The sequence below is a fragment of the Stegodyphus dumicola genome, chromosome X1 (assembly GCF_044657685.1).
Source record: "Stegodyphus dumicola isolate Sdum_Otavi_A_Nest chromosome X1, ASM4465768v1".
NCBI lineage: Eukaryota > Metazoa > Arthropoda > Arachnida > Araneae > Eresidae > Stegodyphus > Stegodyphus dumicola.
The window spans coordinates 50,523,754-50,543,068 of NC_140780.1; the positions used below are offsets into that span (position 1 = coordinate 50,523,754).

The following is a 19,315-nucleotide window of genomic DNA, read 5'->3' on the forward strand; positions in this document are numbered from 1 at the left end:
CCAAGATATATACGAATTTACATATTTTCGCATTTTGAAATTTGGCATCTTTTTTTTTTTTTTAGCGATAATAATGCCAAGTGTGGTTTATGGATTTTTGTTACAGTGAATTGCCACAGCTATTTTTAACCTTAAATTTTAAATAAAATTTTACGGAGAATTAATTATATGATATTTTTCCCCTCAATGATGCATAATAAATATTTATTTATACTATATGAAAAGCTATTTTTGTAAATTATAGATGATATTATTCAAATTTTTAACTATTTTAATTTCTCTCTTTCTTCCTTTTTTTTAAAAAATATTTGTAAGAGTAAATTTTTATCTTTGGCGTTTTATCATCTGCTACTTTATTTTAACTTCGTTTAAATCGAACTGAGAACTTTCGTTTCATGTTTATTTGAATTTTATGAAAATATTTCATGACATTAACTGCATAATTATTTCTAAACAAGCTGTTGCTTACGAAGTGGCTGAAAGAGCAGCTGGCATCTATATTTTTAAAGCACAGTATATTTTTATAGAAACATAAGATTCAGAATAATCATTTTTATTATTAAAATTATGATATAATTATTATATAAACAAATTAAAATTATGATATAAACATACAACCCTCTAGAGAACGAATTAATGGAAGTTCAATGGTTATGTAGAAATGATCTGCAGTTACTTAATGGCTGGATAAGTCAGCAGGTTCTGTGCACAAGTAAGAATAATTATATATACGACACCCAACATTCTGGATTCAATTAACAACGAGGGTACGATGTTTATTAAATGAATTTAAGAAGTGTTTAAACATAAAAAAATCGACTCTTTTTATCCTAAAATGTATTTTTTAGCATAGCGTATTTTCATTATATCCTTAAAATTCTAATTTAGAATGTAGTTGTCAAGAACTGAATTCTAATCATCAGTAATATAATAAGTAATTATTACTGTTATTAATAAATCTTTCTTATAAAGTAATTGCAAATATTTCAGAAAACATTCTGTTCGAATGCAAATATTTTTCTATGTAAATATTTCTAATTTTATATTAATCAAGATTGCACACGATATTACAGTACACTCCCGATTATACGCAGAATTGGGTGGCGCGGCCGCGGCGGATAATCTAAAAAAGGCTAAAAACGGGTATAGCAAAAGAGAAAACAGTCATTTCAACTTTGAAAAATCGTTTTATGTACAATAAAACGTAAAATAAACAGCAGGAAATGTTTAACTAACGCTTAATATTTTACTATATCACTCAAAACTAACCTAAAATGCATTTTGTTAATTAATAACAGAAAAGTGCTTACAAGAGGCATCAAGGATACACAGAAAAATTAATACATATGTACTGTTTTAATACTGTAATGTATTATGTAATTACAAAAGCATAACTGTAAAACTACACCTTTTTGAAGAAATCAGTCATTTGTGTTTCCTTCTTGCTTTAGAAGCATTTTCTCTTGATCCGAGATTGCATTTTTCGTAGTATAAGTTTCTCGGCCAACTCCCCATCGTCTTGTTCTTCCAAATAGCTTAGCAGTCCGTCGACTTGTTGCAAAGCCGCTTCGTGAATCTTCTGCATCTGCACAGTGGGCTCTTCTTCGCCTTCACTTCGTTGCCCTTCATTCTCGGCCTCTCCCCTTGCTTTCTTCACAATTTTGTCATCTGTCAAGCGTTCGAAGCCAGGTTCAGCAACGTCACATTCCAACCACTCATTAATGTTTTCAACATCGACGTTCTCACCACCCGGAACTGTTTTCACCATATCGGCAAGAGTTGCCGTGGACGTGTCTACATCTTCATTCTCTTCTTCACAACTCAAAGGGGTAAGGTTGTTGTTGGCTTCAACATTAGGCACGAGTTTTCTCCATGATTTTACGAGGGTTGAGGGTTTCACCGAGTCTCATGCAAATGCAATATCGCAGATGCTGTCCAAGATTGTGTAGTGTTTCCAAAACTCTTTCAGATCATAACCATCTTCAATTTTGGTCATTAACAGATTGGTTTGGTATTTTCACTTCATTGTTGCAATGACTCCTTGGTCCATGGGTTGGATTAGCACAGTAATGTTTGGGGGGAGAAACTTTGCAAAAATTTGTCCATCAGAAGACTTTAGCAAGCTTGTTGCTGGGTGAGAAGGTGCATTGTCGATCAAATAGCACAGATTTTTCAGGCAGGTTTTTTTATTTAAGATGTTTACGCACTTGAAGAACAAAGATTTTTTCCAAACAATTCTTGAAAAATGTTTTGGTTCATCAATCTTTTTTTTTTTTTTTTTTTTTTGGTTCAAGTAATCAAGGGGCAAATTTTCTATCCTTGTGCCTTTGTAAGATCCCGGGTTTTTTTTTTTTTTTTTTTTTACTTTCCAATGACAACAAGTCTAAGTTTATGTCCACCAGTAGTGTTACTACAAGACATGCTAGCGATCCTTTCCTTGCTGCTTTTATGACATGCCGCTTTACTTTCACTTTCAAATGCTAAAGTGCAAGTGGGAAGACATTTCCACAAAATTCCCGATTCATCGGCATTGTAAATTTGTTCAAAAGATAGCTCTTCTTTTAAAACAAATTCTTCAAATTCATGGTGGAAATCATCGGCTGTTTGTTGGACACCACTAAATTTCTCCCCACGAAGTCCAATTTCTCAAATTCCATGTCGCTGCTTAGACAACCAGCCAGAAGACTCATCAAAATTTCCTTTCAGGCCTAACAACTCAAAAAAGATTTTTGCTTTCGCCGCAATGATAGGACCATTTACAGGAGTACCCTCTTTTCGAACTTGAGCTAACCACTCTAACACTTTTTCTGCATCATCCCCTTCCTCCTTGAAATATTTATTAGGTTTAGTTCTTATTTTAAAGGAATATAGTAGTTACTTCTACTTCGTTTTTCACTGCCACTGTTTTTATTAAGAACAGACTGTTTCAGCCTAATTAAGATGCAAAAACGAAACTTGATGTTACGTCATCTGGAAAGCCGAGTCGTGTCGATAGCTGATTGCTTGCCGTGAGATGACGTCATGCCTACTTCAGGTATAAGTATCTCGAGCCGCTCCGGCTCATTCCTTCTAGTTCCTGTTTTCTTGGCTCCTTGGTGTGCAGTTTCCAGCCCCTATTGGAAGACATCTTGTGATGCGTGCAGTCCGGTGATAAGTGCTGTGGTTCCAGTCTACAAGATGACTTTTCCTGGATAAGTTCCGTGGTTCCAGTCTACAAGATGACTTTTCTTGGATAAGTTCCATGGTTCCAGTATACAAGATGACTTTTCCTGGATAAGTTTCGTGGTTCCAGTCTACAAGATGACTTTTCCTGGATTCTCAAAACAGGCTACGATGTGAGTGACTGCCGTGGGTGCCATCCATGTTCTTCATGAAGGCGGCATTTAACATAAGTTAGCGGCGATGTTTTTCTAAGCTGCGATTCCTCGTGTTTAACTACAGTGAGCGGCATTAGGCCGGTTTTAAGTGCTCTCAAGGATTTAATTTAATTTTCAGGTGCCTTTTTGACCATTAAGCATGGACTTATTGATATTGTAGTTAATTTCATTAAAACCGCATAATTTCTGTTTAGGATACGTTTTTCGCGTATTGAATGCCAGTATTTTGGAGATGAGGTAAAATATTATTTAATATATGAAAATCTTGATAATGGTTATATTATAATTTTTAAGTTTCTGATATTGATTAGATTTATTCATTGTGTTTTTATTTATATATATATTGTTAATAAATTGGTTAAGTTTAAAACCTTTTATTGTCTTCATTGTCTGCACAGCACATAACCTTAGGGTGCTTCTATTGCTACTCTTGTTAAAAGTTTATTTTTACAACTTTAAACTTTGTTTTTGTATCATTTTGGTTATGGGCCCAGCCCCTGAGTTATCTTTAGTGCAGATTTTTGAAGTTTAAAAAAAAAAATTAATTTAGGACTTAAGAGACTGGGAGGCGGTTTTCGTTGAAATTCAAATATGGCTACTGTTAATGTTATGCATAATATTGCTAAACTTGATGCATGTAATTATTTTCATAGTCTAAAGATATGAAGTTTGTCTTAAATGAGAAAAATGCATGGCTTTTGGTTAAAGGTATTGAAAAATGTCCGGATTTAAATGATGTTAAGGGTATTACAAAAGAAATTCTTGCCGACTATCAAAACAGAAGTCTTTTGGCATTATCTTTGATTTATATGAATGTAAGCCCTGAATATAGAAACTTAATATGTGAAATTGATGACCCGGTAATTGCATGGAATACACTTGCTAAATATTTCCAGCCAGATTATCGATCTAGACATATGTCCTTGTTTTCAGAGTTCTTAAATTGTAAAATTAAGCCAAATGAAGTCTTAGTTTCTTTTCTTCTAGATTAAAACAGGTAACTGAACAATTGGCTGATATTAATCAGGCTGTAAGATATGTATACATATGTTTTCAGTTTCTTAGGTTCCTTCCAGAAAAATATCATCAAGTAGCTCAGAATATTTTGAGGTGGCCAGATGAAAAGTTCATATTTAAAAATGTTGAACTGGAAATACTAGCAGAGGAAACGCGCCTTAATTTAAGGGAGATAGATAGGGAAAATTCCAATAAGACTATAGAAGTTCAAAGTACTGACTTTGAACCTAAATTTAAGCAGATTAAAGGGATCAAGTGTTATAAATGTGGCCGTCCAGGTCATATTCAAAAATACTGTAGAATGAAAGGTAATTTTTCCAGATCACCCTCGCCTGCTTCTTCTGTTTCCTCAGCTGTATCTAGTAGTAATAAAACATCCCCTAAGTGTAAGAATAAACCCAAGTTGTGTAAAGGTAAAAATAATTCCCATGCTCAGTCCCATTTTATAGCTCAAGCTAATGTTAACAATTTGGAGGAAAATGATGATAGTTGGATTTTCGATACTGCTACATCTCATCATTTTTGTAAAAATCGTGAATTGTACGATACTTTTTCTCCTGTGAAGAATGAGAATATGCTAGAAGCTGTTGATGGGGCAACTTTTCCAATTCATGGGAAAGGTACTGTTAAAATGAAATTTGGGGATAAAATTATTTTGTTTAAAGATGTTTTATACTCACCTGAACTGAGACGAAATTTAATATCGGGACCTAAGATGGATATCAATGGAGCGAGATTTTATGGTAAAAATGGGCAAATTAAAATTACTAATGATGAAAATGAAACTATGTTTAAGGCTAAGTTGATAGGAAGTAACTATCATGTATTCCCGAAAATAGTGAAAAAGGGGGGCAAATCTGTGAAATTTGAGGCATCCATAATTCAGCATAACAATAGTGAATTATGGCATAGTCGGTTTGGTCATATAAATTATGGTGCTATTGTCAGGACTAGTAAGAGACATTCAGTTCGAGGTCTTCCTGTGTTAAAGCACTCACCTATTTTGTTTTGTGAACATTACCAAATCAATAAGCAAAGACGAATCTCCTATAGACCCTTAGAAGGTATTCAAGTGAAGAAACCGCTTGAAAGGGTTTTTTCTGATGTATGGGGACCTATTAACATTCCAGGTAGGAATAGTGAACGTTATTTCGTTTCCTTTATTGACGAACATTCTCGTTATGTGGTAGTGTACCCCATTGTAGAGAAAAGTCAGGTGTTTGAAGTATTTAAAAGGCCTATAGCACGTGCTGAAAGATCTCTGAACCTTAAGTTGAAATACTTTAGGACTGATAATGGACGAGAATATGACAATGAACAATTCAGGTCATATAGTAATAAAAATGGTGTAAAGCACAAATTTACAAACGTATATACTCCGGAACAAAATGGAGTTTGTGAGAGATTCAATCAGACAGCTCTCAACAATGTACGTGCAATTTTACATGATAGTGGAATGAGTCCTGAGTTTTGGTCAGATGCAGTGATGTATTTTGCATATTCATTTAATAGAATTTGTCATAAGGGCCAAGATAGAACCCCATTCGAATTGTATACTAAGCGGAAACCATCAGTACGTCACCTTAAAGCATTTGGAACGATTGCCTATGTGGGAATTCCAAAGGCTAAAAGAAACTAAGCTTGATCCAAAGGCAACGAAGGGCCGATTGGATTGGATACAGTGTACGAACGAAAGAGTACAAGATTTGGTTGGAAAATGAACAAAAGGTAGTAAAAACCCTAAATGCTACTTTTAAAGAGTCAATTGGAATGCAGAGAAGTGGCAGTGTAGCTGCGCTGGGCACCCTTCCTGATTTGGAATCTGAAGAGAAGGTCGAGTTCCAATCTACTGATACTCCAGTTGGCTATTTTCCTGAAATAGAGGAAAGAATCGATACCAGTGTACCCTCTTCTATACCTAGCACTGACACTCAATCTACATTGAGACAGGTAATTTGGCTTCATAAACCTGTTCCAAGGCCAGACGGCACTCGTACGGATGTGTACTATTTTGAGAGGGGGTCTAATCAAAGACTACGATCATCAAATGATGTAGAAAGGTATTGCACTGAGCATAATATTCAGTACGATCCTACCTTGTTTGATTTCAAGGAAAGCAGTACTTATAGTGGTAAAATCGACTCAACTGGCACTCCTTCAACGTCATATACCCAAGATAGCTGACTAGAGGTTTCAATTCCGAACACTTATAACCAGGCAATGAAATCCACAGAAAAGCATAAATGGATAAAGGCAATGGAAGAGGAAATGGCCAACATGCAAAAGCATAAGGTATGGCATCTTGTTCCACTTCCTAAAGATAAGACTCCACTAGGTTGCAGGTGGATTTTCAACATTAAACGTGATGAATTTGGAAACATTGTTCGTTTTAAAGCTCGTTTAGTGGCTCAGGGTTATCGGCAAATTAAATACGATACCTATGATGAAAGCTACTTGCCTGTAGTCAACTTTTCAGTAATAAGGCTCTTTTTCTCTCTTTTAGTTGCATACCTTGGATGGGCAAATATACAGTGCGACGTAAAAAGTGCCTATATCTACACTCATTTATCAGAGGAAATTTACATGTCCCAACCTCAGGGTTTTGTAGAGCGAGATAATGAAATTTTTGTGTGTCGTTTAGATAGAGCCTTGTATGGTCTGCATCAGAGTGGGCGATTATGGTACTACGAGTTGGATAGAACACTAATTAACCTAGTGTTTACCAAGTTTGAGTGGTGTAATTGTGTCTATCGTTTTAAAGATTTTGTCATTCTGTTGGTTTATGTTGATGATATTGTTGTGTTTGGAAAAAGTGAAGTTCAGGCTAAAAGGATATTAAAAGTCCTGAATTCACATTTTGATTGGAAAATTTTGGGTAAAACAAGAAAGCTTTTGGGTGTGGAATTTGAATATGAAAACAATAGTGTTTTGATTCATCAGCAATTATATATAGAAGACATAGTTGATCGATTCAAGTCTTTTAAAATACAAATTACTTCCCTTCCAATAGTTAAAGGTGTGAAATACTCAAAGTCTCAAAGTTCCAGTACACAAGAAGAAACGACTGAAATGATGAATTATCCTTATAGAAATGTTTTGGGATGCCTCTCGTTTCTTTGCAATCGTACTCGTCCGGATATAGCCTATGCTGTTAATATATTTTCTCAGTTTCAAAGCAATCCTGGTAAGTTTCACTGGGAATGATTACTTAAACTTTTAGGATACGTTTCCAATACCAGACATCACAAACTTAAACTGGTATGCAAGGAACTGAAGCTCAATATATATTCAGATTCGGATTTTGCTTCAAGTAGGGATGATATGGTATCTATTGGTGGACAAATAGCTTTGTTGGAAGAATCACCTGTATCTTGGCATACATTTAAAGAAAGGGAAGTGAGTTTGTCTACTATGGAGGCTGAATTTATCTCCATGACTGAATCAGCAAAATAATTAGTTTGGTTTAAAAACATTATGGATGAATGTATTCAGTTTAAGATTGCAAGTAACTATGTTTCAAAACCTATATTGTTTGCGGATAACATGGCTATGTTTTACAAAATCACCCATTGAAAACTCAAGGACAAAACATATAGATGTAAAACTATTCTTCATTCTTGATCTATTGAAAAGGGAAATTTTTTATCTAAAATATGTTCCAAGCAAAGATAATCTGGCTGATCCCATGACAAAATCGCTGACTAAGCATAACTTGATAAGATTTTGTGGAACAATTTTCTTGTGAAACTTGTTTTTGTGTGTATTTAATTTTAAATTAAGAGTTTTGTTTAGTTGAAAATAATATGTTATAAGTCATATTATGATAAGTATTAGATAATGTAAAACTGTATAGTGTAGAATGTTGTATGATTGACCAGGGCCCTGGGTAAATGTATTGAATGTATGATCATACGTATGTCTTTGTATTGTTTTGCAACATGTTGGACTTTCTTGTTATGGTAAAATTTTGAAAAATGGGATAAGATGTCCCCAAAGCAAAATTTTTTCTTAAAAATTTCTGAATTGAATGGAGTTGTGATATTTATTTATTTTTGTTCTGAATTTTGTAAAGATACTGGCGTTCAGTTTTATTTCAGGTCTGAGATGATGATGTGGGGAGGGGGGGCATTTGTTAGAAAATATGACTTATTGTAACCCTTTTTCTGCATCATCCCTCCTCCTTGAAATATTTATTAGGTTTAGTTCCTATTTTAAAGGGATATAGTAGTTACTTCTTCGTTTTTCACTGCCACTGTTTTTATTAAGAACGGACTGTTTCAGCCTAATTAAGATGCAAAAACGAAACTTGATGTTACGTCATCTGGAAAGCCGAGTCGTGTCGATAGCTGATTGGTTGCCGTGAGATGACGTCATGTCTACTTCAGGTATAAGTATCTCGCGTCGCTCTGGCTCATTCCTTCTAGTTCCTGTTTTCTTGGCTCCTCCTTGGTGTGCAGTTTCCAGCCCCTATTGGAAGACGTCTTGCGATGCGTGCAGTCCGGTGATAAGTGCCGTGGTTCCAGTCTACAAGATGACTTTTTCTGGATAAGTTCCATGGTTCCAGTCTACAAGATGACTTTTCCTGGATAAGTTTCGTGGTTCCATTCAACAAGATGACTTTTCCTGGATTCTCAAAACAGGCTACGATATGAGTGACTGCCGTGGGTGCCATCCATGTTCTTCATGAAGGCGGCATTTAACATAAGTTAGCGGCGATGTTTTTCTAAGCTGCGATTCCTCGTGTTTAACTACAGTGAGCGGCATTAGGCCGGTTTTAAGTGCTCTCAAGGATTTAATTTAATTTTCAGGTGCCTTTTTGACCATTAAGCATGGACTTATTGATAGTGTAGTTAATTTCATTAAAACCGCATAATTTCTGTTTAGGATACGTTTTTCGCGTATTGAATGCCAGTATTTTGGAGATGAGGTAAAATATTATTTAATATATGAAAATCTTGATAATGGTTATATTATAATTTTTAAGTTCCTGATATTGATTAGATTTATTCATTGTGTTTTTATTTATATATATATTGTTAATAAATTGGTTAAGTTTAAAACCTTTTATTGTCTTCATTGTCTGCACAGCACATAACCTTAGGGAGCTTCTATTGCTACACTTGTTGAAAGTTTATTTTTACAACTTTAAACTTTGTTTTTGCATCATTTTATTCCAGTTTTTGCGCAATCGTCAACACAACCTTCTTTCATTTTCCTGACATTTTAAATCGGTAAAGAAAAACACAAAACCAAAAAGCACAAGCACTGAACACAGTAAAAGATAAGAAATTAACTCCGACCAGTTCGTAAACACTATCACGCTTAAACTAACAATGGTGAGTGGGAGGAAGTGGACGTGTCAGTAAGATTAAGACGAGAGAGGGCGGTGGAGTGGGCACTGCAAGGGTGAGTAAGAAATCAATTACTCATCAGAGGAGAAGGTCCTGAGAAGGCCTGGGATATTTTTGCTATAAATGAGCACGATGTTAGCAAATTTAACGTTTCGCTCAGTTTTGTGAACATTTTTATTTTCTTTGCTTTACGCTCGTAAAAAAAAAAAAAAAAAACTTTGTGCGGCAGGCATGGATAATCGGGAGTCTACTGTATTTATTTGCACTTCAATTCTTACCGTCAGCTCTAGTAGAAGTTACAAATCAATTATATTTAATTAAGGAATGACCATCTTAGTTTAGAAACCGCGCACCATAAAAGCAATTCAATTATTGGCGCCGTATCTTTCATATTACTCCCGATTGGAAGGCTACATTATTTTTAACGAGTATTCGGGTTTTGCTAGTAACTTCACTTGGAAATCGCGCTTAAACTAGGTTAGTTGGTTATTTGAACATAGAAAGAACATGGGAGCTATTTGGTTAAGATACTTTCATAGAGAACCTTTGTAAAGAGAACCTAGAAAACTACGAAAACCAACCATGCAGCCTGGTTAGACTTCGCAACAAACAATTAGTATTTAACAATCTTCAAATGCTAGGCAAATGGTGAGGCTCAAATTAAATCTCCAATTTAATATTTTATTTGTAAATATTTAAAATATTGTTGTATTCTTGGACACAAAAAGCAGAATTTAAGTTTTGTTAACTCGTTAGTAAACTACCAAGCCGTAGTAATAAATATTCAATTTCTTTTGCAATAATTGTATTCACTTAATATTCTTGGAATATGAGCTAAAGAAGGAATGTTCTCGGAAGATTAAAGAAGTGTTTAAATCCAGTGATATTAGGTTTGTCTTACAAGCTCAGGATCAAAATGATTCTGCAATTGCCCGAGTAAACTTATAAATGGCTGTGAATTAAGCAGACGACTTTTAATCTTACGTTATTCAGTTGGAAAACGTATTCCAAATGTTTTGTATTGCATGACAATGCATCTTTTCATTATTCAATAACCAATCAGAGAACCACCCATGTTCCGAAAATAAGTATGTGTACTCAATTGTCCTGCATGTTCTTCAAATTTGTCTTTTTGCGATTTTTTTTTTCTTTCCCAAAAACTAAAGTTGCCTCTCAAAGGAAAGTTTTTTGACATTGAAGAGACAAATAGAGTATGACATCTACTTTTAGAGGCATGACAAAAACAGATCTCTACAAGCCTTCTCTTCCATTACACGTCGTGCATTCAGACAAAAAGTTGCATCAGCATAAATTCAATAATCTACTTTTATTACACTCTGATTACTTTATTAACATACAGTGAATATATACTAAACCTTTGACTTCAGCTTCAGTAATTCGGAATTTTTGACGGAATTGTTGTCAGAACTAGGACTTAGAAGATAAGTCAAATTAAATATTTTGATAATCCAATAAGTTCAAGGTCGAAGTTTCAATATTTTATTTTCGGACGGAGGGCAAATTTTTTCAGTTTTGGTCCATTATACTAAGTATATTTGCTTCGATTCTTTAATTTTTCCATAAAAGCGAAAATCTTACGCATGGTATACATATAACGCATAGCTTCAAATTAAAATTTTATAATATACAGGGTGGTCATAATTAAAGTTCCACTTTGAAATGGTCATAAAAGGAAAACTACTGGATCAACTGTTATCAAATTTGGTAACTGTATAAAGGATGTCATGGGAATTTATTTTCTGTGAAAAAAAAGGGAAGTTCAAAACCTCACCACCAGGGAAGGGAAAGGCGCTGTATGCAATATTGTTAAACGAAATATGGGTCGGAATCTAACTTAACCTTTTGTTACATGGGTTTAATATGTTGCATACCCTTAAGAAACTTTGAAGTAAGCAAATTATCATTTAAAGGCATTAAATTTGATAAAAGTCGAGTGCGCCATCCGTGTGAGAAATTCGTAGGTGAAAACCACAAATTAGCGATTAAAAAATGCGAAATCGCAAATCACTTGCACGAGTGCGTACAATCTGGAAATGGTTTTCTTACAGATCGCTAATTTATAATTTTTGAAGCCTGAATTCAGTCCTAAAACATGAAGATACTGATTCAAAACGCTTTTAATTGATTTGGGCCAAAGAAATCCCTCATGTTATCTACCTAGTTCCATTGCATTCGATTGCATAGCAGTCATTCCACCCCGTTTGGTGTGGAATGACAGCTAGTTTCATAAATGAAACATTTTTCTCTGAAGAGCAGTCGACAGTTGGACCACTGTGATTGCAGCTTGCTTAGAGTCAATGTTAAAATGTTTCGTGATACATGAACTGCAGTAATGTGGCATTTTACATACTATGATTTTTATGCAGAGCTGGGCCCCACCTCACATGTGTTGCACAGCTACTTAGGCAACATTTCACGAATGAACATCTTATAGGCCCACACTTCCCCCTCTTCCCCCCAGACCTATCTCAACCTCTGTGACTTTTGGCTATGGGGTTATCTCAAAAGCACTGTTTATGGTGATAATCTAAACAATTTGCCAGAAATAAAAAATTAGATACACCGACATGTCCATAACATTTCTCCTGATATGCTAAGAGCTGCTGTTGAGAATGCAGTAACAGGATTTAACTTGCTTTCGGAACACACTGGACGCTACATTGGATATGCTTTGTAAAATGTTTCGGAAACGATTAAACATATTTTAAACAGATGTTTTCATGTCTTATTTCCTTTAACAATATTGCATACAGCGCCATTTTCCCCCTGGTGGTGAGTTTTTTAACTTTTTTTTTTCCTGCGGAAAATAAATTCCTATAACCTCCTTTTTACACAATTCCCAAGTTTAATAACATTTGGTCTGGTAGTTTTCCTTTTATGACCATTTCAAAGTGGAACTTTAATTATAACCGCCATGTAAATTAAACTTTAAAAGTTTGACAGTTTGGTTCAAGTCCCAGCTTTAAAAATATATATAAAAATATAAATTTTTATATTAATTCTCTTAGAAAGAATGTTTTAAGAAGCTAATTTTTCTCTCGCACTATAGATTGTATAAAAAAAATTATCTTTAATATGATTTAGATTGTTTCAGCCGATATAAGAATCGGGTCACTTCGTGGCACAGAATAAACACTGCTGGACTGTTTTATTTCTTTGTCATTTAGCAAAATATCTTTTAATTAAAATATTATCCTTTGGTGGTGTAGTGGTGGCGTATTTAATTATGGCAAAGCACACTAGGGCTATCTGCCTAAGGGGAGGGATGCCTTCGTGGAGGACTTTCTAAGGGATACTGGTTCGTATACATGTTACACATTGGGAAAACCACGAAAACACCCATGCAGCCAGCCCGTTCGCAGGATTCGAACCTCGAACCAAACTACCAGTGTTCAGCGACTTTACCGCTCGGCTGCTGGTGGGCATTTATCCTTTGGATTTTGCTTTAAACTTTATTTATAGTTAAAATGACTAGAAAATGAAAAGCTGTCTTCAGCTGAAATGCAAATCATGTAATTGATATTTTAAAAAAATTGACAAGAATGCAAAATTTATGAAAGACTTGCAATTGAAAAATCTTAATTTTCTTTTGTGAGCACTAAAAATAACTGTGGAAGGAAAGAAAATTAGGGAGAAAAGTAAGCAAAAATTTGCAGGGAAATTTGGCTGTCAGACATACCAAGATATTTCAAAAAGTTGGACGATTTTGAATATACTTTCAGGATACTTCAAAGAATTTAGCTGTTCAAAGAGAAAACACTTGGATGTGTACACCAGCAAATACCATCAAATGAGCTTGTGTTAACAAAAAAGACAAAAACGATATCATTGAAGATTAAAGTAAAGAGCGACTGGTTTTAGACTATATGGTTGTATAAATTTAAATTACGTTATAAAACACCATATCGTATCATAAACGGAAAATGGCACGATTTCTCAGTCGAATTATTTGAAGATTCAGGAGTTTATCCAGTGATGTGGATGTCACCTAAAGACTTATTTTTTTCCCTCCTTATGAAACAGCGGCCGAGCGGTAAAGTCGCTGAACACTGGTAGTTCGGTCCGAGGTTCGAATCCCACGAACGGGCTGGCTGCATGGGCATTTTCATGGTTTTCCCCATGTGTAGCATGTATATGAGCCAGTTTTCTTTAAAAAGTCCTCCATGAAGGCATCCCTCCACTTAGGCAGATAGCCCTAGTGTGCTTTGTGATAATTAAATAATTCAAAACCTCTTGATGAAACCAGTCTTTCCTTTCATAGCTTAGCCTCTATAGAAGCTTAGCCTCTATAGACTGATAAAAGCTCTGACTAAATACTGATGAAATGAATTGGATTGGATTATTAAGTTACGGCAAAGCAGGGTTATCTGCCTAAAAGGAAGGATGCCTTCGTGAAGAACTTTCTACCGGAAATTAGCTGGCATACATGTTACACATGAGAAAATCCACGAAAACACCCATGCAACCAGCCCGTTTACCAGGGTTCGAACCCTGGAGTGAACTACCAGTGTTCAGCGACTTTACCGCTCAGCTGTTTGTGGGTCTTTATGAAATGGAAGGCGATAACTTTATTTAAAATGATTGTCAGAAATACCAAGATGTTTCAAAATGTTGGATGCTTTTTAATATACTTGCAGAATGCCTAAAGAAAAAGAGTAAGAATGATGCAGAATGCCTGAAGAAAAAGAGAAGAAAAATAAATTTTTGCATAACATTTAGTATTTGTATTTTTTAATTTAAAACTTTTGGCTAATCTTTGGAATATGGTAACAGGTAGTTTGGCGACATTTTGGTAAGGCAATAAAGGTTACTTAGCTAGAACTTTAGCAGTGTACATGGATAAAATCAAGAATGTGCACAATGCCATTTTTGTGCAATTCTGGGATATTTTTTAGGTGAAAATAGGTCGACGTGTACATGGATGATACCGTGTATGTGCAATTCTTAAAAACACGGCAAGCAGTGGGCGATTCTGCACTTTCTCCCAATTTCGCACCTAATCTTCGTCATGATTAAGCACTTTTGTTTCATAAAAGTTCTAGCATAAGCGTAATTCGGCTAGCAGATTGTTGGAAAAAAATGTTGAATTAAAAAAAAAAATGCCTTTACTTCGTGGAAACAATATGGCGTCCAAACAAAAACTAGCAGGTTGCTGTAGCAGGGTTGGTCACCGAATTTTCGCCAAAAAATCACCAAGTTACCATAATCCAAAGATTAACCAAACTTTTTAATCTTATGATATTTGATTCTTGCAATTTCAAAAATAAAATATTTGAGTAAAATATGAATAACCTTTTAAGAAACCAAATGTAGGATAAAACTGTGTGAAGCAATGGGCACTATGATAAAACTGTTTAAAGCAGTATATGCAAGTCATTCTAAGTTAAAATGTCAATTATACTATCTCTTATTTATATATATATCTTTTCTGAACGGAACATTGAAAGGCGTGTTAACTGTGCTTGACTATATTTTCTCTTTTAATATATGCAGTTTTCAAACGCATCGTAATCTGGGTTACAAAGTATTCTTCCGAAAGAAACGCAATTCAAATAAATAAAATAAAATTCTGGAAAATTTTTATTAATAAATATATTTAATATGCTCAGTAATAAATAGAAAATTTTAAAATAATTATCTGAAGAGACAATGCAACACTAACAATTAAAATAAAAGTCTAAAAATTTAAAAATTACCTAAAACAGTAACTATGACTAAAAATATGGTATAAAGAAAACTATTTGAAAAAAAAAAAAAAAAACGATGCATCTTTGATTTAAACTACGTAGTTCCAATGAATAAATAGAAATTTTTAAAACAGTTATTCGAAAGAAACCATGCAACTTAAACAATTAAAATGAAATTCGAAAAAGAAAAAAATTGCTTAAAATTAATAACAATTATAATTAAAAATATAATATAAAGAACATTACTTGAAAGAAGGAACGATTGGGTCTTTTTTTACTCTCACGCACTATGTAAAAATGGAAATGAAAATAGGTTGCCACATATTAAGAACTTCGCTAAGTGAACTCATTTTGGCGCAACAGAATAAAAGTGCCAACATAAATTGTTGAATTTCTCCGTAAATTTCACACCAAATTATACAGAATTTAATATTTACACATAATTTGAGTCGTAGAATCGAAATATGGAAAAAAATTGCTATGTTATTTCAGAAAAAGTCCGATTTTGTGTCAAAATAACTATGTTAGAGTAGAGCTATACATAAATCTAATATATAGCCCAAGTCGCACTTTCGAGACATAAAGAGTGCAATTTGAATTTTGTCAATCAGCCCAGTAGAACGGGAGATATAGAACTGTCCCCTTTTTTTTTTTTCTTTTTAGCACTATACATAGTTTTCTCAGTGCTTTATTACCCATCATCAAACTCTACATAATCAAGTTTAGAAGCAAGATAAAATATTTTAGGTTAACATGCTAAAAACCACATTTTAACATAAGTAAAAGCTTTCTCAGATGACACATCTGCTTTATTACATGGAGCTAAAATGGACAGTTTCATCAAGTATGTCTACTACTTTTACAACTTTCTGCAAGGTTCCTGTACTCATAATCGACTCCAGATGTATAGAAGGTTGAAGAGAAGACCTCTCTCACAAAATGGTTTGGTGGCGATCTCTACTGTTTTGCTAATTTTGATGCTGCTTTCATGCCAGGGTTCGACAATCATTCTGTCCCTCTCCCATTCAATTACTGAATTTGGATGCTCAGGGGAATATCTATCAAAAAATGTGTTATTTCCATTGATTAGCTTGTTGGTAGAGTTTATCAATAACTTTTTTATATTCAGCAATTCTTATCGATAGTTTTCTAAATGCTGAACCGATGTATTGAGTTTCTGTGCAAGTATCTTCATTGCAAATCAGGATAGTATATACACCTGAAGTACCTGTTAATCTATCTGATTTTAATTTCAAGACAGATGGAGCTGAAGTGATAGAAAGTTTATAACCAAACTGTTTCAGAAATGGAACTGTGTGGGGGTGATCATGTTGTAAAGGAATGTTTCAACAAATGTATTTTTATTGGTTAGTCAAAGCGGTTCTCAACCTTTTGACTAATGCATAGCATCTAAACAAAAACTGAAAACCTTCAATACCACCACTCTTGAACAAAGCTCAGCTCACATAAATTTACGAGTGTTAGAGAAAAAAACTCAATCAGGATGTTGTGGTTTTAATTTTTGAATTTAATAGTTAAAACTACTTTGCTTCTTTGCCACTACTTCTTCCACCACCCATTTTTCTCTTGCATACCACCAGTTGAGAACTCGTAGATTAGTCTATATTTTATATTTTAAGATCCCCTTGCATTATCGAGAAGTTGTTTCATTTATGGTAACCCGAATATTTCACACTGAATGTTATGGAAACCCTATCATGACGCGATTAGTTGTAATGCACGATTGCGATTTCGACTGTGGAGAAAATTTTTGTAAGGGCTTATTTATGCATTGGATATTGGTTAGGAAGTATGCTTCTTAATTTGTGCTTGACACCTTAAAATGCCTACTGGTGGTATGATTAACCTGAAGTTTCAGTAAGCCTTTAAAACGAATGAGAAAGAAAACATTGATTGACTGGTGTGTAAATGAAGAATTAAATGGCTTCATTCACTTCCCAGTAAATTACATTGCAAGATTTAAGGATTTGGAAAACCCGAGGAGCTCACATCAACACTATGGAAGGTACGTGGGATGTAATAAAAAGGGATTTTCAAAAGAAATGCCACTGATAGTCTGGCAGTACAGAGGATATTTTTATTTTTACTTTTGTGAATTTATGTGGCAACAGCAGTATACAGATTCTAGTTTAGATCATTTTAAATAGTTTAAATAAGTCTATATTTCCTTTTTGTACTGCGTAGATTAGATAACATGTATTTCTAGTCTCATGTTGTTTCCTTGTTTGATTTAAAATGGAGTTTATCGAGATTATATAATTTTTGTTTTAATTGTGTTTTACTGCATTGTTTTTGATACCATTTTACTAAGGAGGACATTGGACGTAAACAGGAATGGCAACAAAAAATGCCAATTTTCACCAGGAGACCTATTTTTATATGAAATATATTTAGGAAATATATTTATATATTAATAAAAATATTAATATTTATTAATAGTTAAATTATTTTTATTAATAAAATATTATATATTATTAAAAATAATTAAATTATTATTAATAAATAATGCATATAAAAAAGATTAGATACACTGATAAAGGGAACTGGAAAAGTTGTCTTGAACTTTTTCATAAAATCTGACACTTCGAATAGAGCTTCACTTCAAGTGGCTTTACTGGAAACACTAAATGTGTCATCTAAACTATAAAGTTACTAAGCTGTTAATTCTTTCTGTTAGGACACTTTTTATGTACTGTTAACATAAAAGCGAGCTGTTGTCATGTCTTTAGAATCCAGCTGCAGCTATTTCCAGCTGTCACAAACCTGTACATTAAATTAATTCTGAAATCATTTCAGAATGCTACAAACTAGGACAGCAGAGTCAAATGCAATTTACAAGTTTTAAATAGCCTATCCACAGCTTCTGCAGATGAATGTATTATCATTATGTATTCTAGATGAAAAGAATACGAATCATTTTCTTTAATCCTTTTCATTTTTCAAAGGAAAATTAAACATTTGAGTTCACTTAAAATGTTACTCACCTTTTAAAATAAATTTCAAAGAAAGACATGTTAAACAGCAGATTCGGAAAAGATATGGTTGTATTAAGAATAATAGTGTTTAGGTGACTAGTGATTGCAAATTTGTTGCGTATAATACTATGTTGAATAATATAGGTAGTAATACTAGTTCTAAAATGCAAACGTTTAGAAGACATGTATTTTTCTTTCCTTTATACAGCTCTACTAACATAAGCTTGTAAACAAAAGAGCAATCGGTACATACAACGTATCACAGTTCCATGCACTCGGTAAACCAACGGTCTCACGTGTTTAAACAGACTTCAGATTTTCATGAGGTCAGTGACCATTCATATACAAAACATTATTTATTTCAAAACTCACCTGCTTGACAATACCGTAGCCCGCCTGAGCTTGTGTAGGTTGTTGAGAAGTCATGATAAAAACTTGGATTAGTCAACAGGTGAATTTAAATAATTTTAAACACGTTGGCCAATATGGTCGATAATCATAAAGTTTTCTAAAATATAAATTAGAATTTAACAACGCGCTAACAAACTATAGACATTTTCTGAAATATATGCTGAAACAAACTCGTATACCAGCCGCCTGTCCATATATACTGTTACATACACATATAATTAATATAAAACGCGAGGATTAACGCGGACCTACACGCACGTTCTACAAGCAGTTCCACAAATATGTGTAACAGATGAGATGATGTGGCGCAAGTTGAGGTGTTCAGTTTGAATATCAATTCTGTCATTTTAAATACTTTCACTCAAAACAGATCAGTTTCTTAATTCAAAACAGATGACAAAATCAGGGAATAATTCTAAAATTATAATTCCACATTAGCAGTTTTTCTTTCTTTC

General features: G+C 33.9%; 1 protein-coding gene across 1 annotated transcript in view; it reads right to left on the reverse strand.

The window, feature by feature from the left end:
• Tudor-SN (Staphylococcal nuclease domain-containing protein 1) overlaps positions 1 to 19,146 on the reverse strand; it is a 112,290-nt gene extending 93,144 nt beyond the window's left edge. The window contains exon 1 of the mRNA XM_085807704.1: positions 18,822 to 19,146. Coding sequence (XP_085663830.1) covers positions 18,822 to 18,875 — 54 coding nt within the window. The 5' untranslated portion in view covers positions 18,876 to 19,146. The remainder of the gene's footprint in view (positions 1 to 18,821) is intronic.
• Between the last annotated feature and the right edge of the window lie 169 nt (positions 19,147 to 19,315).